This window comes from Silurus aristotelis (assembly GCF_946808225.1).
Source record: "Silurus aristotelis genome assembly, chromosome: 15".
NCBI classification, from domain to species: domain Eukaryota; kingdom Metazoa; phylum Chordata; class Actinopteri; order Siluriformes; family Siluridae; genus Silurus; species Silurus aristotelis.
The window spans coordinates 15,581,154-15,606,536 of record NC_139588.1 but is presented as its reverse complement, the minus strand read 5'-3'; the positions used below and the strand labels follow the sequence as shown (position 1 = coordinate 15,606,536).

Here is a 25,383-nt window from a genome sequence, read left to right as displayed (position 1 = left end):
TATATATATATATATATATTTGTTTTTGGACTCGGCACTTCACACTCCAATCCAGTTGGTGGCAGTAATGCACCTAAAGTTGGTTTACCAACATCCCATTAACAATAGTAGAAGATAAGAATAAGAATAAACATACACAAATTGAAGCTTGCATATGTTTTGAGGTTTTGCATATTCTATTTGTTTAAGATTTGTAAAAGACCCATGTAAGGGGATTAATGTTATTTAATGATAGACAAAAACATGTTTGATATTGTGTAAGCATTTCTTGTGATTTACAGCTAAGAACTAATTTGTTAAGATTACAATAAAGCATTGCTCAATAAAAGTTTTATAAAGTTTGGTTTATTAAACAGTATATTTGCACAATAAAAACAATGCAATGGGATGCTAAAACTGTGTACAAAATATTGAATACTCTACATAAATGCTTTTCTTTTGTTTCTTTACCCGATCTTGCTTTAACGTTCCCATTGTACCATTTTTGCATTGTACCAGGTGCTAAATATGGTTGTTTTTGTTAATATTAATGTAATGTTAATGCCATTTTTTACTGTTGCTGTGACATGTTAAAGATGCACAGGTCGTTATATAAACCACATTTAAACCATTTGTTCAGTGCTATATACTTGTTAACAGGTTTTATTTGTATGGTAAGACATGCAGGATATTATTAAGATGCCTATATAACCTACATTTAATAATGGTTGTTTCTTATTCAGACTAAAACTACTTGCCTATGTATGAATGGGAGAGGGGTGTCTGTATTTATAAAAATAACTTTTTGCAGGTAATAATATTGATGGGCATTAAGGCGGTACAGTGGGTTTTGTTGGTACATTTTTTCAATGGCAGAAGGTTAAACAGTACCAGTTACTATATGAAGTTCTGCATGTTCACTACATGATACCTAGTTTCCTTCCACCATGTTTTCTTCATTGGAACTTGCCAGTTAATTGATTGGATCAACTACTACTCTAAATTCATTGTGTCGTGTGTGTTGTGCATCTTTGCTTGTTTGTTTGTAGAACCTTGTAATGGACTTTATACAGGATTTTTTAATTAAATTAATTAAATATTCGGATTAACCATAACACTTACCAGCAAAATCAGTTAAGGAAGATGAATAAATGAAGAAATATAATACTAAAATTATTCATACATAAATCTTATTCTAGGATTGCAATTATTTTTACTGAGTAATAAATATTCTAGAAATCCTCCATTGCATACATTCATAAACACAAAATAATCTTTTAATGTGCCTATGCATTGATCACTTTGTGTACTTTGGCCAACAGCTGCAGGGGATACATTAAAATGAATAGTAGGTTGCATGTTGCAAGCAATGTAAAGTGTGTAGTATAGCCAGAACCAAAGGCAATAACTTAGTTTCATTAATTTTTAACTGGTCACTGCATTAATAAACACTAAAACAATCAAGAAGGGTGTGTAAGAGACAAAAAAAAAACATGCAAAAGGTGCGAATGGTGTTTATAGAAGAATCACGCTTGTAGCCTAATTTGTTTAGTTGTCAGGTCTGTGAGAGACTCCAAATATAAATACAGTATCCCAAATATGGTTGTCATGGACTCTAACTACCAGAAGAAACACACATTTTCCTGCTTTCAGTCTCCCTGTCATTGCTTGAGCACACACAATGTTTTTGAACAAGCTTTTAATATTTCAGACTGTTTAACTTAATTTGTATTTGAATGTTCCAGCATTACATGACATCAGTTTAATCCAATTCACTTTTATTTGTATAGCGCTTTCAACATTGTCCATTTTGAACTTCGCAGTAAGAACAACACACTAAGAACAACACAAACAATGGTTTTCTTGCTTTTGGTTTATTTTATATAATTTTTTGTTTGCACAAAAAGTGTAAAGCAAAAGGATATTAATAGTGTGTGCAAGAGAGTTCTGGCTGCTTTAAATGTTCATGTTGAACTGTTGCTTGATTTAGTTTAGTCTAAACAGTAGTTGGTAGTGTTTTACATGTTTTGGAATATTTTTTTAATGACTGTTTACTGATGAAAGGGTAAAGAAATGTCAATTTTTAGCCTTCCATTGTGAAAATTAATTGGCTCCTCTGACTCTATTGGAAAAACTATGGAGACAACATGATTGAAGTCCTCTAACATGAATACGGCCAGTTCCATGCACTTATCAACAATGACATTCAAGCTATTAATGTTCAGTGATCTATTTGCTTCCTTAATCAGGCTGTTGATGAGTGTTATGTACTTAGTGTATAATGTGTTGATACTTGCAGCAGTGTTATCAAGGAAATCACTTTGGATCATGTCAGTGTATTCCTGCATTTCCTTAACAACTTCTTGGAGAGTTTGACCCAACTTCTCAAGAATCACATCATGGCTTAGCTGCTTTATCATATTCACAATATCGGTCAGCATATTTTCAATATTACTTAGAATTTCATCCCCAGTTATGCTCTCACCATACCACAGGTCTATCTTGATGGTTGAGAAGTGAGCTTTTAGATGGTTAAAAATTGTACTAATAAATTCATTTAACACCACAGCGATGTTGCTTTTGATTTGCTGGCAGATCTCACGCAGTGTAGTTTGCTTTATACCAGGAAGCCTAATCTGGGTTTCCCTCAGGAAAGTGACAGCAGCATTAATTAAATGCTGAATTGCCTTCTGTTTTTGAACAACAACATTTCTGAATAAAACAGAAAGCTGACTGAGATCGGGAGCATGATTGTGTGAAATAGTGTAGGCTTCAGTTAGGGCACTGATAAAAGCTGACTTCAGTCCGTTGATGGCACGAACAATACCATATTTTTTTGCAAAATTGGTAATAGCAGAGGTCATAAGAGGCACTCTCTTTTTCAGGATCAGGATCATCTCTTTGGGTGCTTCAAGGTTGCAATCAACCTGGAAATGTATTTTCTCATCTCCATTTGCTGCAACATTTATTTTCAGGATGTCAATATCAAGCGGAGCTGCAATCTGTAAACAAAATCAACCATTAATAAAAAAAAGACAATAATCCATTATCAAATAAACTGTCAAGGAACTCTAAAAAGTTTCTAACCGCATATTGTCCATAGAGGCGTGAAGTCAATTCAGATGGCATCTTGCTCTGGAGTTGAAAACCAAGGAGGCCAGTTGATCGTGAGGAAACTGAAGCAGTCATTTCCTCTCTCTGAGCAGCGTAATGAATTTTAACATCAGTAAATGTTGGGCTGGTGATGTCAACATTCATGGTATGGCTGGGCTCACTGAAATATAATTTGGCACATTTTAAGATATAATACCTTTAGAATGTTACTTATAAATATAGTGTACAAATAGAAGATGCAGTTAAAAAATTTATTTTACCTTGGTATAAAAATGCTATTGAAGTCTATTGTGAAATCATCATGTTCAAGAGTAGCCTTAGCTGTAGCTTTTAGGACTTCATTTTCCATTGCAGTACTGAGATAACCTATTGCAGATCAAAGCACAAATTACAGATTTCTCAAATATTCCGTTATATTTCTTAGATAGGTAGATATTTATAAAGGGTAGGTCAGTGAGGAAATGTGCAAAAGCTGAGCAAACTAATTATATATATTATACATTTACTTATATATGAAAGAGTACAGGTCCATGTACATGATATTGTAGTAATAATTGTAAGAGAGAATTCTTGCATGCTTGCATCATTAATCATTTAAAAATTCATCATTAGTGTGTCATTAATGGATTGAAAATACTTACTGTCAAGTTCATGTTGCAGAATTACAACTGGAGATTGTGATGAGGACTTGAAAACAACTTTGAAGATTGGGATATCTCCTTCCACTTCAAAAACAATTTTGCTGGTATATACTGAAGAAACCATTTTTGTGTCACAGGAAATCTTCTGCTTGAAGAGACTCAAGTCAACAGCTGTCTTCTCATAGATGGTGAAGTCGCCAAGAGAGGTTGGCTGAGACAGGTCAAATTCTACATCGGCAATGAAAGACCTCATTGGAGCCAAGTCAAAAGTGGCTTTGGCAGCATGCTTACCCTTTGTGTTAAAGGTGGCAATATTGACTTCATTGTTGGAATTGATAGTCATGATAGTGTACACATGACCAAGTTTTAAGTCCATGTCAAATTTTTCATCGATATCAAACACCACTTTGAGATTCCCACGATTAACATTTACATTACCAATAGTCTTCATTCTGGAGCGCAGAACTTCACCAGTCATGTGCATTGTTGCCTCACTGTCCAAAGCTCCCTTAATAATACCAGTTTCCAGAAATGTTCCATCAGTCATAGCCTTTGTGGTAGACTCAACAGAGATGTAGGAAGCAGCTGCATCTACCTTCACAATGTGTTTAGCTTCACCACTCCCAACAGCCATTATAATGGGCAAGTCAAATTTGTGGTTGATTGTTAACGTAGATGCTACATTTGGATGGGTTTTGGTGTCAGCAAGCAGGTTGTGGTTAACTTCAATGCTTAAAATTGGCAGTTTCATGTTTGCAACTGAAGTCACTGCTAGTGTAGCTTCCAGGTTTTTTATGTTCACTGTTAAAGTGCTGTTATGGGTTCCTTCAATGTAAGCATTGTTCAAAGTTAAAGCAGTGGCCAATTTCAGTCCTCTCTTCATGGTGAGGCTGCTTGTACCTTCAAGATTGGCTTTAAGCTCTTCAAACACAGAATTAGATGTAGCAGCAATTCGGATGACAAGGTCATTATCTCCATATATTCCAGCATTGGCAATTAGATTGAAAATAGAAGACTTAAAAGACATTTCAGAGATTAGATTGCCTACAGCAGGAACACTAATGAAACCAAGATCAATGATTGGTACAAACTTGCTTTTTTTGTAGACAATTTTGGTATTCACATCAATAGTTGGCTTGGTTGTATACAAGTACTTAAGGACAGTAGTCTCATACAAGTTGACATCATTGATGGCGGGGATGGTTAAATCAATGACTGGTATATCAATTTCTGGAATGCTAATAGGAACAGTTAAGAAATCCAGGTCAATCTCACCATTTGCAGCAGCATAAACTGCTGTCTCAACATTGTTGTTGACAATCGTGAAGTTATAGCTGTATTTATTCTGGCTGAAGCGTACAAGTGCTGCAGTGTTGATTAGCTGATTCATAGGATTGAGAGTTAAAGCATAGTTATTCTTAAAATCAAATTTGGTGGAAAGGAACTTTTCCAGACTTACTTCGCCATTGCCCTTGTTCTGGATATCAACAATGATTTCAACGGGATGGGCCTTGAAGTCAACAGCATTTGAGAAAGATCCACTTACATCTCCCCAAAGCTCTGTGTCATGTGTTGCTTTCAATTCAATCTTCATTTTTTCGAGGTGAGCCATTCCAGATGCTACTATAACATTGTTTTTGATAAATAGTGACTGAGTCTCTATTCTGCCACTGAAGTCAATATAGCTAAGGGCAACTCCTTCAACATTCAGGCTTCCCTTGGACTTTAGAATATGGCTGTCTGTGTCACCAGTAAGTGTCATTTTAATACTTGTTGGTGAAATTGTGCAGCTCAGGTCACTCTTGTGGGTGCCATCAGCAGAATAGCTGTAAAATGACAATCTGTCAGTGCCGGAATTTCCAACTGTTACGCGAATGGTGCCGTCCTTCTGCGATATAAGAGCTGAGTGGTTCAGAGTAACATCACTGGCCAGCGATAGCGCAGGGAAGTTTACACTGTGCCTATAATTTGTTTCAAAAGATGTTGACATTCCACCTCCCAATGCGAAGAATGCTTTATTAAAGATGTCTGCAGAGTAGGGTTTGGTTGTAACTTTCACAGTTGTTTGGGCAGTTGCCTGGGCAGAGAGGCCATATAAGGTTGCAGCGGCCTGGTGTTCAACAGTAAGGGCACTATGTTGGAACTTTAGAGTATCGGCAATAATTACACGACTCATTTTTGGTAAACCAATGCGCATAGTTGCATCCAGATTATAGGTTAGAATATTAAAGCTTGAAGATTCTCCCACTGAATTAATAAGAGCTATAAAGTGATGCATGTGTTTACTGTCAGTGGAATTTTTAACTTCAACAATGGTTCTTATATTGTAAATTGGACTGTTTACTCTGATCATGCCATGGAGCTTTCCAAATGCAGGCAAAACTAGTGTATCTGGGATTTTTGGCAGTTTGATCTCAGGAATCTGAAGAGGAAGGTCAAGAATGTACTTATCACTTAATATTGGAAGGGTAGGCAGTGAAATAGATAGCAAAGTAATCTCTGGCAGTGTTATGGTAGAGAGGTCAGGGTAGAGTTTTTCAATGTAGAAATGATCAAACAGCTCAATATTAAAATTTATAATGAAGTCAGCAAGTTCTATGAGTATTTGCTTGAAGTCATTGTAAGTAATCATCACTGCTGGAACATTGTAGGATCCCAGTATTGTGAATTGTGGAATGTTAATCTGTTCAGGCAACTCAGCCTCCTGAAGTTCATGCAAACTGAATTTCCAAGAAGGAAGAATCAGGTCAGTCAGTGGTACAGTGAAGGAGGGTATCTCAATTTCAGATGTCCTGAGGGCCTCGACGACATTGACAATGATTTGCTTTAGCTCAGTGAAAAACTCTTGATCACCAAGGACTTTTGTGTCATTGAATGCATTAGTAAGGATAGCCATAACCTGGTTATAGATATCCCTCAATTGCTGCAAAGCCAGCTGCAGCTCTCCTCTGATGTCCATATCAACAATGTCCTGCTTGAACTTCTGAGCAATTGTTTTAATGTTGTTAAGAACATACGTGTCAATAAGATCTTTCACTTCTTTTACCTTGGCTGATTGTAGCTCTTTCAAGAATGTAGATGTAAATGACATGGCATCTTCAATGTATTTTTTAAATTCCTCCAATTCCAGTTTACTTGACAGAACATCATTAAATAATACTATGAACTCATTAAGAAATCTATTAAAATCATCTACAAATGTGTTGTATTCAAATGACTTCACTGATTGAACAATATACTCAATTAATTTGTTAAAATCTTCAATGATTGTCTTTATGTCAGTGCTCTTCAGTTCTCTGAGGACATCACCAAGTATGTCTGTGAATATTTCAGGAATGACTTTCATCGCTGTACCAAGGACTTTGATTGTTTCTTCAACGTTTAATTGTTTCATGAGTTCATGAAGTTTATCCAAAAATTCTTTAATCTTCTTGTCAAGTTCATACTTTGTGGAAACGTCTTTAAAACTGCTGTATAAGGCTTTACAACTACCAGTGATGTCCAGTTCAGTAATGAGTTGCTTTAGAGTATTAGCAATCTTGCCGATCTCTTCTTTGGGTAATTTGGCAAGCAGATGGTTTGTGTACATCTCTGTTGTTGTAATGATGTTTTGTATTTGCTCGACAAACTGAGCCTTATCAAAATTTATGACCACATTTTTCAGGTCTGCCACATATTCCTGCAGATGCAATTTTATTTCTTTCAGCTTTTCAACATCATAGAATACAGGAATGCTGCTGTCTTCCAGTTTAGTAATATCAGTTTGTTTAATCACATTTTCAATGGCTTCAATGACAGCAAGGAGCATGCTTCTGATGTCATATTCTTCATTGAGTGAATTTAACTTCTGCACAACTGTGTCAGACAGAGCCCCACTCAAAATCAATTCCTGTACTTCATTGGCACGACTACTGAACTCAGCTAAAACGTTTAGTGTGACAGTCTTGAGTTGAGTCACAGCAGCCTCCAGCTCTTTTGTAGTGAATTGACAGTCTTGTACAAATGTAACCAGGCTTGTTTTGAGCTGGTCAACTTTTTCTTCCAATTTGAAGTCAATCAGAAATTCACTGATGTGCTGACGAAGGGTATTAATCTGGACAACAAACTCGTTTCTTTTTATATAATCCTGCAATGTCTCAGCAAGAGACACAAAAGTGTTTTTTAGGTTCTCCAGGACTGCAGACAAAAGTGGCAGGTTGATAATATGACTCTCTGAGTTCTTATCATACTGGACTAAAGCTGAGATTGAGAAATCTTGACTTTCTCTGAATGTGACTTCACCCGACATTTCCAGTCCAATCTTCTCATGGTTGTTATAAGCTTTTAATTCTTGTTTGGATAAATTGTTGTTTATTTTAGATGTTATTGTTACTGTTGCTGATTGCTCAGAAGGTGACAATTGGGTGTCAACCTTCTTATCAATATTGGCCTCAAAAATAACATTATTGTTCAACTCATGTGTAGTTGAGATCCTGCATTCATGGGAATGAGCAAAAGCAAGTGGCTCTGCCTTCAGAAGAAATTTTGTGTACACCTGGGCAGAATGTTTTCCATAGAGATACAACTCCCCATCACCATTGGCAAGAGCATTTACATTAATGCTCAATGGAGAAGCTGTGGCCTGAAGAGTAGTAGTGAAGCGAGCAAATTCGGAATTGAAGCGCGCACCATTGTTGATTCTAACACCGACTCCAATGATCTCCATTTCAGTGTCATGACTCATGAAAGCTCCAATGATGTTTCCATTTGTACTGCACTTAACATTTCCAGTCAGACCAGCAAGCTTGAATTCGCAAGTGTTTTTCAGCTCTGTAGCAGAGGCAAGCTTCAAATTACTTGTCACACTAGCAGTTGCAGTGTATTGTTTAGCCTTAGCTGAGATGTCATATATGTACCATATATCCTGGGCAACATCAACTCGAGATTTAGAAGTTAATTTTACTGAAAACATTTCAGCAGATATGGAGTTGGTATTGTCCATAGCCATGCCTAATAATTTTCCATTTGTCTTGGTTGATAGAGAAAATTGAGAAGAATCAAGGATGCTATTGAAGGTATTCTTAAGGGTAAGCAGGCTATTCACTGAGGTTGTGCCACTGGTAACCAGACCATTTCTGTTGAGGGTCACATTGGCTTTATGTGTTGCTGAATGTTCATCTAGCTTAATGGAAGCATAACTATTAACCACAAGACCATTGCCACTTAGAGTTGCAAAAATCATGGAGTTAATTTGGTCTTCCGAATGACTGGTTGTTGTTTCAATCTTGACGCTGATGTCCTCAAGACCAATGTTTGCTTCAGCAATATTATGGACCTCCATTCCCAAAGCCAATGCCTTAGTGTCAGATTTAAGAATACACCTTGAGCTCATTAAAGTAACTGCAGCATTGTGTGTCAGCATATCTTCAAATGCAGCTGAGGTTGATACAACTGATAGCTCTCCATCAACAAAGCTTGCTTCAATTTTGTTCTGAGCCTGGAAAGGAGTTATATTAATTTTTAATGTTGAATCAATACTTGCCTCTGGCTTAAATGGGAATAGAGCAAGTGATTGTGTCAGTGTGACATCACCATCAATAGGACCAGTGAGGAAGGACCCTTTTAAGTGGCTTTCACCAGAGATTTCTTCTGTATTGACTGCCACTTGGCTTGAATGTTCCAGAGAAAATATTACACTGAAGGGACTGGTGGCTTTAAGCTTGCTGCTTGATTTTACTCTGATTTTCTCCATCAGTTGTATTTCTTCCGCAATGTTGATACTAGCATCAATGAGCTTGTGGTGGACAGAAGTTTCCATTTCTGCCTTTAAAGTATCCGTCATTATTCCAGTAATCAAGGCTGATCCTGTGCAGAAGCCAAATTATTTAGTTAGTTTTGTTTTGTTTTGTTCTGTTTTTTTTTTTTTTTGACACATGCCCAAGATACCAATGCTATTTACTTACCTTCAGTTCTAACTGACATGAGTTCTACAGGACCAGATCCAGTTACACCAAATCTAGCAGAATAGCTTTGATGTTCATCAGAATCTCGGCCAGCAGACACAGTTGCCTCCAGGTCATAGAGATTGCTGCTAAGCTTACCAGACACTTCTGCTTTTCCAAGGGTAGGCAGGGACAAAGTCAGGGTCTTGGGAACCAAGACCTCAGGCAGTGGAACTTTAATAGAGGCAATCTTTAGACCAAGCTGAGGTATAGCCAGATTTGGTATGGTGACAGCAGGTGGAAGGCTCAAATCCTTGGATGATTTGCCACCAAGAGGCATTGGAAGGGTTATGGTGTAGTAATGCTTACCAAAGTGATAATTTGCACCTGCTTCACTGTTCAAAGAAAATACATTTTACTATTACAATTCATCCTTACCAATTTTAGCACCTAACTGCTATAAATTTTGTACTGTTGTGTTTCAATTTACTATAGATTCTTTTCATTTAGATTTGTATAAAAGTTGAACAAATATGGGGTTTACTCACATATTTACAAAGAGCGTCTCAGGCAACTCAAAATCAATAAGATTAGGAATCCATAAGTATTCTATATACGGGATTTCAGAAGCTTCAATGTAGGAATTCGTCGTCTGCACAAAGATAAAGAAGCAAGTTGTAGAAAATGTACTTCATCTTAAAATATATTACACAAACAATTTACATGCATTTGTGTCAAACCTAATATAGGTCTCACTTGTTTTATATCCACTTCATTGTTTTAAGTTTACTTCCTTTATCAAATATTATTTTTTCCAGGAATGAAATATAAAGGACAGAAAGCCAAAGGTTTTAACAAATATCGTTTTAAATGTATTTATGATTCTTGCTATTAAAGAAATGCTTTTGTTTCCGTTCTTTGAATTATAATAAAAGCTCAGTATTTATGTTTATGTTAATTAAAGCTTGTTTTAATTTAAATCTTTATTTTGTGGGAGATTTAAAATTTGCCAGTACAAACTGTTTGAGCCCAATAATTTTTTGTAACTATTTTACTAGTTGATGATCAAGTAGTACCATACACACCTCACAAAATAGCATTTTTCACAACTCACCACAGTATTTTCATTAAGAAGAACCATTTTAACCTTACCTTTATTAACGAGGTTAAAACATTAGATATTTTTTCAGTCTGTCCAATATTCTGATCCAAAAAGCTTCCAATGTTCTCCATTATGTTGTCAAAATTTGAAACAATGTTCTCGGTTTTAGAGCTGACATCTGAAATAATCTTAGCTTCAACTTTGTCATTATCTAAAGAAAAGGAATTGTTATTAGGAAATATACATACAGTATACACACACATTTTAATACTAGATTTACAATAAATTACAAAAAATTAAAACAATAATATGCTCATATACTGGACAATTGTGTATTAAATGAAAATCTCAATTCAGAACAGTTTCTGCTTTCACAATAGGTGACTTAATCAATAATATATTCAAAAATATAATATTAGAAAGAGAGAGAGAGAGAGAGAGAGAGAGAGAGAGAGAGAGAGAGAGAGAGATGTTTTTGGCATAGCATTGATTGACAGTGTATCTGTATCTGTATTATTATTATTATTATTATCATTATTATTACTATCAATATTTTCATCATCACCGTCATCATTATGATTATAGTTGCTTGTGAAAATTTACCATATTTTAGAATGAGTTTCTGTACAGAGGATGTGTCAAGAAACTTAAGGTAACTTTCAAGCTTCAGCTCCTCTGCATACTTTAGATTGGCAGTCACTTTTGCATTAGCCTCAAGAGATGGGACAAGCAATTGAACCTGCAATAGAGCATCTTCCATTGCTTTGTAACTGGAATAAAGGATATTAGTTTATCATGATGTATTCCACAGTGTAAAATGTTTTAAGTATGATGTACTGTAAGTTGTATATACATAGACATATACATACTTTGCCAGGCCAATAAGAGTTGCCTGAGGGATTTTCTTGTTGATGAAATCAATCTGGATGGAATGTGTCCCCTTGTCTTTAGTGTTTGGGTCAGCAGCAATGTTAATACCAGCCATAATGTCATAGTCAGGGATTTGGAGTTCAGCAGAAGCAGTGTATTCCTGTCTATTAAACATGATTTTGGATGTTGCCCCAAATGTTGTTCCTGGATAAGTGGAGGAAAATATTTGTCATTTTATTTAGAGATATACTCATATTTTCAGGCAACTTGAGGTGTATTCTGCATCTTTAAAATGTATAATGTATCATACCTTCAGCTTTTACATCAAATGTGACTTTTTCTGTGTTCTCCTCATGTGCATAGCTAATAGTGGCAGTGTACTCAGAGACATCAACTGTGGGGTGCAGCTCGAGAGCAAATCTAAATAGTGGAAAAAATAGTTTGGAACTTTGGACATACACATCAGAGGGCATGGGGGTGCTCAAGAAAAAGAGAGAAAACTGCTTACTTGCTGAAACCATAAAGAGGAACGTTTTTGGGGTCTTCTGAGTACTGAAGGACACCGCAAAAATTCACACCAGGGAGGAGAGGTGCACATTCATTCATCTCAACATTGTCTCTCATAGCAGGAATTGTATTAGTTTTATCTCCAGTGACAGACACAATGGAGTTGCTGTACACATGACAAGCAAAAAATATTGTTATTATATCATACTCTCCAGATAAAATAATATTACTGCATGAATAATACTGTTCTTATAATACTCGATTTACACTATTATTCAAGTTTGTTATGCTTGTGATTTATTTCGATGTTCATTAATATTTATTTGCATTAAGATTAAATTGACATTGTCAAAATAACTCCCCAAAAGATCCAGGAGCAGGTATAAATGTTATGAAGAAATGTTTTACCTCACACTGAGAAGCTTAACGGGGCTTTCTGGAACAGGGATAGTCAGCTTGAACTGATTGCGGGCCATGGTAACTTTTGCTCTCAAACCACTCTCATGGTAGATATTTGTGTGCATCTTCAGGCCAGAGTTAACATAGTCTGGGAGGTGAGCACCAATTTCAGTCACAAACTCAACATCAGCAGATGGCATGAAAGCAATCTCATTCTGTGGATTAGAACAAAGACAAAAATGTTCAAATATTTATTGCATTCTTGTTGGAGCATTCTTCATATGCCTCTGTATTGCTGTTCCATATAATAGATGATATATACCATTTGTGGACTAATTATGAGTCCTCCTTTAACGCCAGGTGTAAAGGTACCAGACAAAGCCACTCTCAGTGGAAGACCAGGACCAGTAGGCAGATAGAACTCATTGTCCATAAAGATGTAATGAAGGAAGAGATCATTGTCAATGCTTGAAAACAGGTTCTTGAGACACTAGATCACAAGAAAAAGATGTCAGTTTTTCTTTTCAGTCATTAAATCTGTACATTTATTTCTCAGTAAACAGGAAAATTTCTTGTTATCCAGTTACACGATGATGCTATTCAGAAGATATCTTTTAATCTTCTATAAGTGTTGAGATTTGAGCGGTTACTGCCTTTCCCCATAGTACTGGGATTTTTTTGTTACTTCTATACCATTACAGAACCAATTATACATGTTGCAACATAATAGGCTGGGTAAAACAAATTATTAAATATGTACGAGTCAAAAGTTTGGACAGATCATCTACTTTAGTGTTTTTTTAATTTATTTTATTATTATTATTTAAAAAATTTTAAATTAATACTGAAAATGTCCAAACTATGAAAGAACACATATAGAATTATATGGTAAACAATTTTTTTTAATATGTTATATGTTTCATATTTTAGATTGTTCAAAGTAGCTACTTTTTGCTTTGATGACATCTTGACACACTCATGACATTCTCTCATCGGATTCACGATGTAGTCGCCTGTAATTTCGACATTGGTTTTCAATTCAAATTGTGCCTTGTCAAGAGTTCATTTGTGGGATTTCTTGCCTTCTTACTGTGCTTTAGACTATCAGTTGTCTTGTGCAGAGGAAGGGGGATTTCAGAGTCAATAACCAATTAGTGCTACTGCAACTACTATACAAATCTATATTACAGTTAGAAACACTCAGTTTCATCATTACTTACAGACAATTAGAAAAATCTTAGAAAATTTAAATCTGTCCCCAAGTGCAGTCTCCAGAACATTATACGTTATAATAAAAAAGGCTATCATCAGTAAAGGAAGACCAAGAGCTACATTTGCTACAGAGGATACGTTTTTTTTTTTTAGAATCACCCTCAGAAACTGCTGATTTACATCAACTCATGTTAGAGCCCACATAAATACTTCTTAGAGTTTAAGTGGCAGAAATATTTCAGCATCCCCTATTCAGATCAGATTGCATGAATCAGGCATTCATAGTGAAATTGCAGCAGAGAAAAAAAAAGAAAAACGCAGGGAATGGACATTAGGTCTATTAGATCTATTAGATCTATTTGATAACCAAATGGAGTGCTGACTTGGAAGAAATTGCCCTCCACAATCAGCCAATCCAAATCCAGTTGAGTTACATTTTCGGATGGACCGGCCTGAGAGTAAATGAAAAGCAGCCAACAAGCATTTAACATTTCTGGCAACTCCTCAAGATTTTTGGAAAACCTTTTTAGGTGACTACCTCATGAGGCTGACAAAGAGAATGCCAATAGTGTACAAAACTGTTATAAAAGCAAGCGGTCACTAATTTGAAGAATTAAAAATATAAAACATATTCTGGTTTATTTAGCACATTTTTATTAACTACATAATACTATACATGTTTTTTCATAGTTCAGATGTCTTCAGTATTAATGTGCGATGCTGAAATAATAAAACATTTGACTGGTACTGTATGCATAGGATATGCATAGGAATTTTGTTTGTTCTTTGCAGAGTTGCTGGATTTGCTTTTTAAAACCTTGCTTTATTTGAATAAAAAATGAATTTATCCATATTGCATTACATTTTATTTATGTATTTTAGTTACTCCCACCCTTTATGAAATAAACTTTCTTTCAGCTTCTCCCATTAGGGGTTTGCCACAGCGGATCATCCACATGTTTGATTTGGCACATGTTTTTACACTGGATGCCCTTCCTAAAGCAACCCTCCCCATTTATCCGGGCTTAGGACCGGCACTAAGAGTGCACTGGCTTGTGCAACCCTAATGGCTGGGGTTGGTTCCCTGACCGGGGATCGAACCCGGGCCGCAGCGGTTAGAGTGTCACATCAGAACCACTAGACCACCAGGGAACTACCCACCCTTTATGAAATAAAGGTCTGAAAAACAGTACTTACATCACTGGGGAACACCTTCAGGAGGTTTTCAGCAACCTTTGTCACACTGTAGGCCATTGCTTCCAAATCTTTGGTTTTAAGATAGCCAAGCTCAGCACCTAACAACCTCAGGTAGAGCATGACCTCCGGGGCATTCTGGGTCTTCAGGTTCTTCATTAGCTTGTTTACATTTTTACTAATTTCTTTGATGATATTTTTTGGTACCTAAAAGAAATTTGTATGTATTTACATACCCATAAATTAAGATACATGTAACCATGTATTCATTCCTAACATGCCAACAGATATAAATCAGAAGCAGTTGATATAGGAGGAACTGTAGGATGGTTACAAGGATTTGATCTTGTCATATGTTTTATCTTTAATTATGTCTAATATACCTGTCTCTTTTTTCTGTCATTCAATCCTGGGATCATGGTGTTGAGGATGTCATTAACTTGGGAAGGCATCTTATCAATAGCATAATAAAAAGTCTTCATCACTGTATCAGGAAAGAAACCATTAGGACCAAACAATACATCGGCTGTTGGCTCAAATCCCTTGCCCTCCAAACCAATCTGAAATTAAGAAGAACAAATAGTGAAATATGAAGCTGTATATTATGAAGCAATAGATGGAATTACCGCTTTTTTATTTTTTCAGTACCTCAACCATATCAATGTCATATCCGAAAGCATTAAGAGTCATTTCAAGCATGATTTCAGAAGGCAGGTTGTTTTCTTTGTCAAAGACCATATTTCCCTCCAGAGATCCAATCTTGTAGTTACGAGAAAACTTAGTGGCATCCATGACATCTCCAACCTCATTGCCTTGAAGGGCATCAATAACTTTCTGCCTAAGTCTTAAAAAAATTATGGAAAAGGTATTGTTAATTGTGTGTGTGTGTGTGTGTGTGTGTGTGTGTGTGTGTGTGTGTGTGTGTGTGTGTGTGTGTGTGTGTGTGTGTGTGTGTGTGTATATATACTGTACTGTATATATATATATATATATATATATATATATATATATATATATATATATATATATATATATATATTTTTTTTTTTTTTTTTTTTTCATATAGCTTACTCACTCTTTTGTCTCTTCTGCAGTAGAGCTCAGAATGTTGGTAAGATGAGATATTACAAAGCTCTTGACCTGCAGGTCTTTTTCACTGGGTAGAGCTGCTGTCAACTGTGTAAGTTCACCAGGCTGAGGATTCTTCATCAGTATGAGGTAAGCAGCAATACGTTTCTTTACAGGAGCTACTTTGTCTAGGAGAACCTGCGTTAGCACTGTTCTGCTCTGTAAAATTCATACAGTAGTGTTAGAATCGCTTATAGGGTGTTATGGTTTGATTAATGTTACTTGCAGCTATTGGGAGAAGTATACCTCTTCAGGAACAGGGGTCAGTCTGAAGACCTGAATGGCTGCCTGCTGTACCTCGCTGGAGGCAATAGGTTGGTTAATGCACTGAATCACAGCTGACTTCAGGGCAGGACTGGCAGCACCCACAGCTTCAGCCATGTTTCCAATAACCTTTACAATGAATATTTTCAGCATATCATTTTCCACTGAAATGTCCGGATGCCACACAGAGTTTGAATTGATACAGAGTTGAACCTACCCTTAGAGTCAAATAGATGTGCTCCTGATCACCTGTGCAGTCCCCAATATTTTTAAGGACATAATCTGCCACGGCTTGGATTTCAGGAGTGACTCTTTTCTCTGCCTTATAGAGCCTGGTATTATAACATAAGAAAGTAAAATGTATAATAATTGATAAAAACTCAGTGGCGAACTCATTGTTATTTAAATAATTATTGTATCTGTGTTTAAATACACTACCTTCTAACAGCATTGCTGGTAGCATAGTAAATGAGTTTGCTTGGCTTAAACTTGGCCATCTTCAGCATTTCTTTGACAAGTACACGAGAGGGGTTGGGCACCAATCCCATGGCATAGACTGCAGCATCAATCTCAGATGGACTTTTGAAGGTTCTGAGAACTTGCATCAAGGCACTGCTGCACTCTGGAGTGCCACACTGAAACAGAGCCTGGTAGGTCAGTGAAGGAGAGATTTCCAGAGCCTTTGGCAAAGCTGCAGACAATGTATCAGCATTCATCTTTCGGATCACAGCTACAAGCTTGTAAGCCAGGTGTGCTCGCTGTTGTCCATTGGTGGTTCGGGAAAGGCCAGACAGCTCCCTCAGAACAGCAAGGATGGCATTTTCATCTTGACTTGGGCTCATATCAACACTCTCATCAAGATACAGGGTCTTCATGTTGGCCTCATCTAACAAATATCAGAAAGTAGAAAGTCAATGCATCTATTCTTTCTAACATAGCAAATATATTGTGCTCTTTCAGATAGGGCTTACTGTGATCAAACACTCTTTCGTTGTACTCAGTCACTTCTAACATAGACAGCGTCTGTTTGGCAACAATGATAAGTCCGTCCTTCTCCCTGTTGATAATTAGTCATATTGCATATTGTGACAATGATTAAAATGGTTATATTTCAGAGCAACGTTACTGAAGATATGGTTTAAATTACTCACGTATGAGAAATGGGCAAAAAGAGATGGTCCTCGTTGCAGACGGCAGAGGTCATGTGTCTTTGCTTATTGTCAAATTTGTAGCTGCATGTCTGTTTGCTTCTGATCAGCTGAGCAAGTGGGTAGTGCTATCGAAGACAAAGGAATGTCTTCAAACAGAGCATCAGACTGTAACCACATAGTTTAAATAATTAACTTCTATCAAACTTACCATGCCTGTAATAAGAGCCAGAGGACTGGTGTGGTCCATGATTGGCTTGAATTGGTCACATCTAGACAAGTCTCTGTTGAGAGTCACATCAGTGGCAATATCTTCTCTGGTGTTCACAGTGTAATCAGTCGTACACAGACCATAGATAGTAGGCTGTTTTGGGAACAAAGTTACAATTATTGCAGGTTTTAGTAAAGGAACCCGTAAGCATTTTTATCTGAACTTACCATTTTCTTATTCTTTTCTTCTTTGAGCACAGGCACAGCCAGGGCAGAGATGATACCTCTCTTGATGTTCAGGATGTTGATTAGCTCATCATCCTCAGGGAAGAGCTTGATGTCATTATCACCGTCTACAATGACTTTCAATGGATTCCTGAATAAGTAGACAGAGATACATTTTGTTGCACATTATCAAGTTGATCTGGTTAATGTAACATTAAGGATAACATTAAAACATTTTTGGTGTAATTTAAAAACTAAACCAGAAGCGTAGAATACTATTTTTCCAACATACTTCTCCATTTCAGCCTTGAAGTTCTCAGCACCAGCAGTGGTTTCAAAGATTGGGTTTCCATCATCCTCAACACCAATGACCTCACTTAGTGTGCACTCCTTTGCTTGCACAATGAAGTGGCAAGTGCCCGGAACCTCAATCTCAACCTGTAATACATTTGAGGAGTCATGGGATATTTTTTTCCAGAGTGGATCTGGTCGGTTTTTAACATTGAGACTTTATACCTTGCAGCTGACTTTGGGTCCATTGATAACTCCATTAAGAGTGTTTAGAGACTCTGCTTCATAGAGGTATTCATACTTTTGAAAGGACTTATACCTTTTAGCCACTAGAGGGAGATAAGCAACATTTCATTACTTATATAATTTACTTATTTATGTAATTTAGATTTAACTTCTATCCCACAGAAGTAAATGAAGCAAAGATAATTTTTTCTTTTTTTATAATTACATCTATTGTTGTTCTTAACTGAATGTAAAAAAATAAATATTTAATATTTATATGTAATATTTATAAACTGAAAATTGACAATTGAAATAAGTATTGTACATACAAAGGCACACCGCTTCATCGTCTAGAGCATCTGCAATCAAAATATAAAAAACACTTAAAAACATGATTCAATATTTATAGAAAAATTTATTATACAAACCACAAAATCTTTACACATTTTACATAAAAAAATCATAACAATTCTGGGAATTTTGGTTATAGTCCGGCAGAGAAAAAATCCACTATTACCAACCTGTAAAGGCGATGTAGAAAAGCAGCAAAACAAAGAGCTTAGTATCCCCCATGATGGGTTCAATAAACTCTTGCCCCGCAATGGCTTTCTTGATGGACTAATTTTGCGTTTGTTATTTCTGACCTTTTATACTTCAGCTGGAATGGGAGGTGAGATTGGAGAGACAGGATGGTCAGCCCTGATCCAAAGTTCAAACTATCCACCTCTCTGGGAGGACAAAGGCAACAGGTTTCATAAAATGAACTAGATTATCTTTGCTAACTGATGAATTGCAGCTGGATTGCAGATCGCAGTTCGATGACTTAGCTTAAATTATATAATTTCTGTGTATGCACAAATTAAACTGTTTATTTGTTTGTTTGTTTTTTATTATTATCATTTCACATTTTTGTTATATTATCGTAGTAAGGCAAGTGAGCACTTCTCACTTGCCTCAGCTTTCTTTTATTGGCTCATGGAAGTGAAACCCATTGTGGACATCTGCTGTTGCTCATGTGCCTCATGGTTTTATGTGTTGTGCATTCTGAGATGCTTTCCTGCTCAGCACAAAAGTACATTACTGTAGCTTTTTTGTCAGTGGAAACCACTCTAACCATTCTCCATTGAACTCTCTCTTAAACAAGGCATGTTGATCTATCATTAACTGACTGTTTGCTGAATGCTAAGGGTTAGAGAAATACTTAAAGTAGTCTTTGTCTCTTATTATGCAAGTAGTCTCTCTTCATGTAATCAATATTACTAATCAATTTTCTCCCAATCTGATGGTTGATGTAAACATTACCCAAAGTTCCTAGCTTGTATCTACATAAATTCTTGCAATGAACCGCTGAAACATAATTGGCTGACTGGATAACTTAATGACTGATTAGGTGATTAGGTGTTTCTAATAAAGTGTATGGTAAGTGTAGGATAAAAAAAAATATATATATATATTTATATATATATATATATATATGTATTTCTGTATAGTTAACTGCAACCTATCATTGACCTGTAAAAATCATGTTGGCTCAGCAGAAAGTAAGAAGGTATCTCTGACTGAACGTTTTGTCCATTGACAGGCAAGCTACCACTCATTTTGACTGATCCCCACTGTTGTTGGATAAGGCACACTTAGTGACCAGTGCACAGTCACATGAGAGTCATTGATCTTTTTATTCAGAGACCTTTAGATTATTAAGCATTTTGTACAGAAGGCATTTTAACTAGATTCTATCTAGTGCAACAATTTTGTGCTATGCCACTATACATGACCTTATCATCACTGTGTGTAAAAGTCTATTATAATATCAAAGCTCTGATAATGGCATGGGGATGTTAACTGCTTTCTTATGTAAGCCATCTTAAGAGAATGAAGCACTTTCATTTTACATGAATCTCCATTAAGGAAACATTCACAATGATCCATTAATAATTGTCATTGGCCTTAACCTAAAGAGAATCTGACAGGACAAAGTGTTATATATACAGTGGATATAAAAAGCCTTATGAAAAAATATAAAGACAGAAATATCATACATAATATAAATGCCAGAATTGTTACATTTTTAATATGATCCTATCCATCTCCTGTATTCTGCAAAAGTCTGGGCTTTGGAGTATTCATACAGAGAAGCATATGCAAGCCTGTCTTATGTCAAAAAAAATTATTTAGTCACCCCAAACCATGTGGGAAAATGTTTTATGTTTGATGAGAAAAGGTTGAACATTTTGGCCATAATTCTAAAAGGTATGGTTGGCACAAATCCATTACAGGGCTTCATTCAAGAAACGCCATACCCACAATGAAGCATGGTGGGAGTAGCTTTATGCTTTGGGGCTGCTTCTCTTTAGCTGGGCCAGGGGCACTTGTAACGATAGAAGGGAAAATTAATAGCTCCAAATACCAAGATATTTTGGCACAAAACTTTTTGTCTTATGTCAAATATCTGAAAATGAAGAGGCATTTCACATTTCATGATGACAATGACTCAACATGACTCAAAGCACACATCAAAATCAACAAAGCCATGTCCCAGCCATACCTCAATCCCATCGAAAACCTATGGAATGACCTAAAAAGATATACAGGATCCCCTCGCAACTTGAAGGACCCTGAAGATTTCTAAAAGGAAGAGTGGGATAAAAGTTTGTTGGAAGATTACGTTTATGTTGTTTTCATATTTTAAAAACCTGCAGTTTCATAAGGTTTTGTAGACTTTTTATATCCACTGTATACAATGAGATCATGTTGAGGCATGACACAGTGAAGGAGGACATGTAGAGGGATAACTTTGAGGGACTGCACAGGCAGGGAGAATATGTTCAGGGAGAATCTCCAGTGAGCGATCAATCATACTTCCTTGACCAGTAAGTGTATAAAACTGCTGATAATATCATAGTAACTATTTTATTAGGCATCATATAAGACGAGGCAACACAAGCTTATGATTATATTAAAACATTTTAAATGAAATGAAATTATACTAATGAAATATTTACACTATTGCCTAAATCCTTTTTATTTTATATACCCATGCATGACTTACAGTTGACCTGTCATTAAACCCTGAAATCTGATTTACTAATCTGATTCAAACTTGATTCAAAGTCCTCCACATTGCTCAACAGTTCTCACTTATGCAATCTAACATTATCCTGATGTCTAACATACATTGCTGAGTTAACTAGTTTTACAGAGCAAATTCATTTGCATTTTGCAAAATATTGCTTTTGTAGATGTCTTCACCAGAACAGTTTTGGGTCCTTAGTTTGAGCTTGAGGTCTGATAATTGTTACAACCGGAAACTGTTTTCAGTCTGATTTTCCTGGTTTCCACATGGCTCTGGCACAGGTTAATACTGTGTGACTTGTCTCTTAGCAGGACTTCATTCACCACTCTCAGCAAACAACTTTGGATGTCACCTAGGTGAATACTTCAGAGCCTATATCACCTATTTTTCAGAAGGATAAAATATAGTATCGCATACTTAAAAAATACTTACAACACTAGTGAGATGTACAATGAACACAGTAAAATTGAAATTGAGTTCCAAATCTTGATATGTACTTTTTATTTGTTTTATAATTAGTTGACTGGAAAATTGGTGGGTTAGTTTGTTGGCTGTTTTTGGCAAATGTGTTTGTACAATTGCTGTATTTGCAATAAATAAATAAATTAGTGAGTAAGTTTATGTTAATTAAATAATACAAAGTATGGTTTATGAACATAAAGCTGACAGACAACAAGCACATATGTGATGGGCTTCCACTGGTGTAAAAATGTATTACACTAGACAAACAGTCTGCACACATAAATTATAGATGGACATTGACCCTCAAATCTGAGTTGGACTCAACCTTTGTGCAAGCACTGATGAGCTCATCCATTTTAAACAGGATTGTAACATCTAATATTGAAGACAAGCTGCCAAACAGCCATTAAGAAAGTAAAACAAATATATGACAAAAGAACAGATTGTGTCTTGAATCAACAAGAAAAGTTATTTTTACTTATTTAAACATTAAATAAATGTTTTATTTATTATACTAATTAAAGTAAAGTTAAACATTGAATCTATTCACTCATAAATCCAAGCATTTTTCACTAAATTTGTCCCATTCCTACAAATCCTTTGGTGCAGTCCACCATGACTGTAGTGAATTGCATATGGCTAAGAGCAGAGATGTGAAGTAATGAAGTACAAATACTTTGTTATTATTAGATTTTTCTAGTTAACCAGTACTTCAATTCACTATTTATTTTTCAGGGTTTTCATATTCTTTTTACTTTTACTCATTCAATATTTTACACAAATATCAGTATTTTCTACTTCTTACATTTTCAAACCAGACTCGTTACTATAGTTTTAATCTATTTGGTGGCATGATCAATATTTCTTCTTCTTGTTGTGTGCAGTTTTCAGCCCCTCAACCTATTACTTGTCATTATGTGGCTTTTTTCAACCTACCACTGGTGTATAATTTCTTGACTGTCACGCACCACCGATTTAGGCTAGCCTATGAAGCTAACAACGAGCAAGATAGAAGGTGATAAGAAGTATAGGGCTAACATGGATGAAACAAAGGAAGTCAGCGATGTTAATATGACTGATTACCTGATCATCATATACTTTTCTCTGTTTTCTGTTCTATATAGTGGCTGTTCAGCCTGGATACATTCATTAGGTAACAACATTTTAGATTCGTTTGTATTAATCTATTAATATGACATGAGGTCCAGTTACCAGCGTAACACTAAAACAGGTAGTAGTAATGTTACTTTTTACTTAAATACATGTCAGAGCCCAAACGTTTTTACTTTAACTTGAGTAAAAAAGTGTAGTCAATACTTTTTCCAGAGTCTTTAAAAACACAAGTATTTGTACTTCTACTTGAGTTAACAATGTGTGTACTTTTGCCATCTCTGGCTAAGAGTGCTGTTCTGCCATCTGCAGCTCTCAGTTCAATATAGATAAAGGAAGTGCCTCTTGAAGAAACCATGAGAATTAGGTCCTGGTGGCTGGTAAATACTAATGGCAAATACTGAACAGACTTCTTTGTTGCTCTATTTATTACTTTGATTAAAGAAAATCAATTCATATTTCTGTATAATTGCTAGAGTGTCATTATTAATAAATGTGATGTCTCTTACTCAACCAACTTTACTAGGATGGTCTATAGAGCTTTTCCCATTAGTGTAGCTTCAGTTAAAATCATGCACCCACTTTGTCTAGCTTCTGTAGGACTTTCTTTCTTTCGGCTTCTCCCGTTGGGGGTTGCCACAGCGGACCGTCCGCATGTTTGATTTGGCACATGTTTTTACACTGGATGCCCTTCCTAACGCAACCCTCCCCATTTATCCGGGCTTGGGACCGGCACTAAGGCTTGTGCAACCCTAATGGCTGGGGTTGGTTCCCTGACCGGGGATCGAACCCGGGCCGCAGCGGTTAGAGTGTCACATCCGAACCACTAGACCACCAGGGAACTACCCACCCTTTATGAAATAAAGGTCTGAAAAACAGTACTTACATCACTGGGGAACACCTTCAGGAGGTTTCTAGTTTTTCTAGTTCTAGTTTCTGTAGGCAATATTCAATTAATACAAGAAGGTGCAATTTCCATTTTAAATGTCTTTAGACAAAATATATTTACTAAAACAAAATTTATTAAATGCAATGTATTTTTTTTATTTTATTTACTAAAAAGTAAATCCAAATATTATCAAATCTGACTGCAAGACAGCTAGTAGCCGGTCAGTTTAGACTTTTTGTCTGCAACCTTGCCTTCCCACTGGATTATCACTGACAACACTTCTATAATTTTGCAATCTTGTGTTGTCCAGAGAAGGCATGTTTCCACTTTTTTAATCTCTGGGTTTGTTAATTGGCAAGGTTTTTCCTTAAGATTCTTTGTTCCAAAGTCCATGGGGCTATAAAATAAACTGTAAAATAAACTAGGACTGTAAAATAAACAAAAAATTTAAATAACAAATGGTTAAAACTGTTATGAACAGCTGTAAGCATTTGTTAAAATGCTATCCTATAACTCATAAGTAGATTTGCAGGATCTAAACAAGCTCTTTATTAACATTTATCTTAAAAATATCTAAGACCTGTTGGTTAATTACTAAGCCGATTAATCACTGACTAAATATTTATAATAAATAAAACAGAAATATACTATAAACTATGCTGTAATCAACAGAGGATTAAGCTGTAGTCTGACATTTGTTCTGCAGAACTAAATATGATAGAGCTAAATTTTCTATATTTTAAAACTAATAATTAATTACCGATCACACAAACATTCCCAATAGCAATGCCTCATCTTCCTCCTGGACATCTATTACCAAATTACCTTGTACAATTCAAATACCTCAGTATGTAAAAAATAAATTATGAGTTTTTAGCCGATTATAAGCTTAGTTATTAGCTGCAGTGTTGTTTTTATTTAACCAGGTCTTAAGAATTCAACAGCCTACAACAGTACTGTAAATTAACACAAAAGACTGTACAAAAGGTTGTACAAAAAGCTGTAGTGTAGCAATCAAATAACAAACTCTCCAGTAACATACTTTCAAATGTGTGTGTGTGTGTGTGTGTGTGTGTGTGTGTGTGTGTGTGTGTGTGTGTGTGTGTGTGTGTGTGTGTATGTGTGTGTGTGTGTGTGTGTGTGTGTGTGTGTGTGTGTGAAATCGGTAAAGGTTTCGCATGTATGCCTAAAATCATAAAGATATAGAAAATAGAGCAGTGGTCAGAGTTCCACTCTAATCACTTAAGTGTCATCTAAATGATTACTATCATAAAATAAGCTTTGGGTAGTCAGACAACTAACCAAATTACTTAAGTACATGGTACAAACTGTTCCCTCTAATCAGTTTGTTTTTGTCCGGAACACTTTTGTTCATTGTATCCATGAAGTGCACATTTATTCTTCAAACTAGGGTGTCCT

General features: G+C 35.9%; 1 protein-coding gene across 1 annotated transcript; it reads right to left on the bottom strand.

Annotated features, from left to right (window-relative positions):
- Positions 1-1,834: 1,834 nt before the first annotated feature.
- On the bottom strand, positions 1,835-19,098 carry apobb.1 (apolipoprotein Bb, tandem duplicate 1). Its single transcript, XM_083562182.1, has 28 exons — positions 18,952-19,098; positions 18,760-18,789; positions 18,431-18,534; positions 18,207-18,352; positions 17,918-18,065; positions 17,691-17,843; positions 17,483-17,607; positions 17,303-17,388; positions 16,770-17,217; positions 16,549-16,663; positions 16,314-16,460; positions 16,015-16,226; positions 15,588-15,783; positions 15,323-15,499; positions 14,943-15,146; positions 12,856-13,023; positions 12,543-12,748; positions 12,136-12,300; positions 11,938-12,047; positions 11,627-11,831; positions 11,361-11,527; positions 10,808-10,968; positions 10,204-10,307; positions 9,677-10,050; positions 3,735-9,578; positions 3,354-3,459; positions 3,067-3,253; positions 1,835-2,981 (listed from the first exon to the last, which is right to left on the bottom strand). Exons 1-28 carry the CDS (start codon positions 19,001-19,003, stop codon positions 2,031-2,033), a joined length of 11,091 nt encoding a protein of 3,696 aa, XP_083418308.1. The 5' UTR covers positions 19,004-19,098; the 3' UTR covers positions 1,835-2,030.
- Between the last annotated feature and the right edge of the window lie 6,285 nt (positions 19,099-25,383).

Excerpts from the sequence above, each read along its gene's own strand:
- apobb.1 (XM_083562182.1), bottom strand. The coding sequence starts at position 19,003 with ATGGGGGATACTAAGCTCTTTGTTTTGCTGCTTTTCTACATCGCCTTT. Across the intron at positions 13,024-14,942 it reads TGAAGGTGTTCCCCAGTGAT|TGTCTCAAGAACCTGTTTTC; the intron begins GTAAGTACTGTT and ends CTTGTGATCTAG. Across the intron at positions 2,982-3,066 it reads GCCTCTATGGACAATATGCG|ATTGCAGCTCCGCTTGATAT; the intron begins GTTAGAAACTTT and ends TTTTGTTTACAG.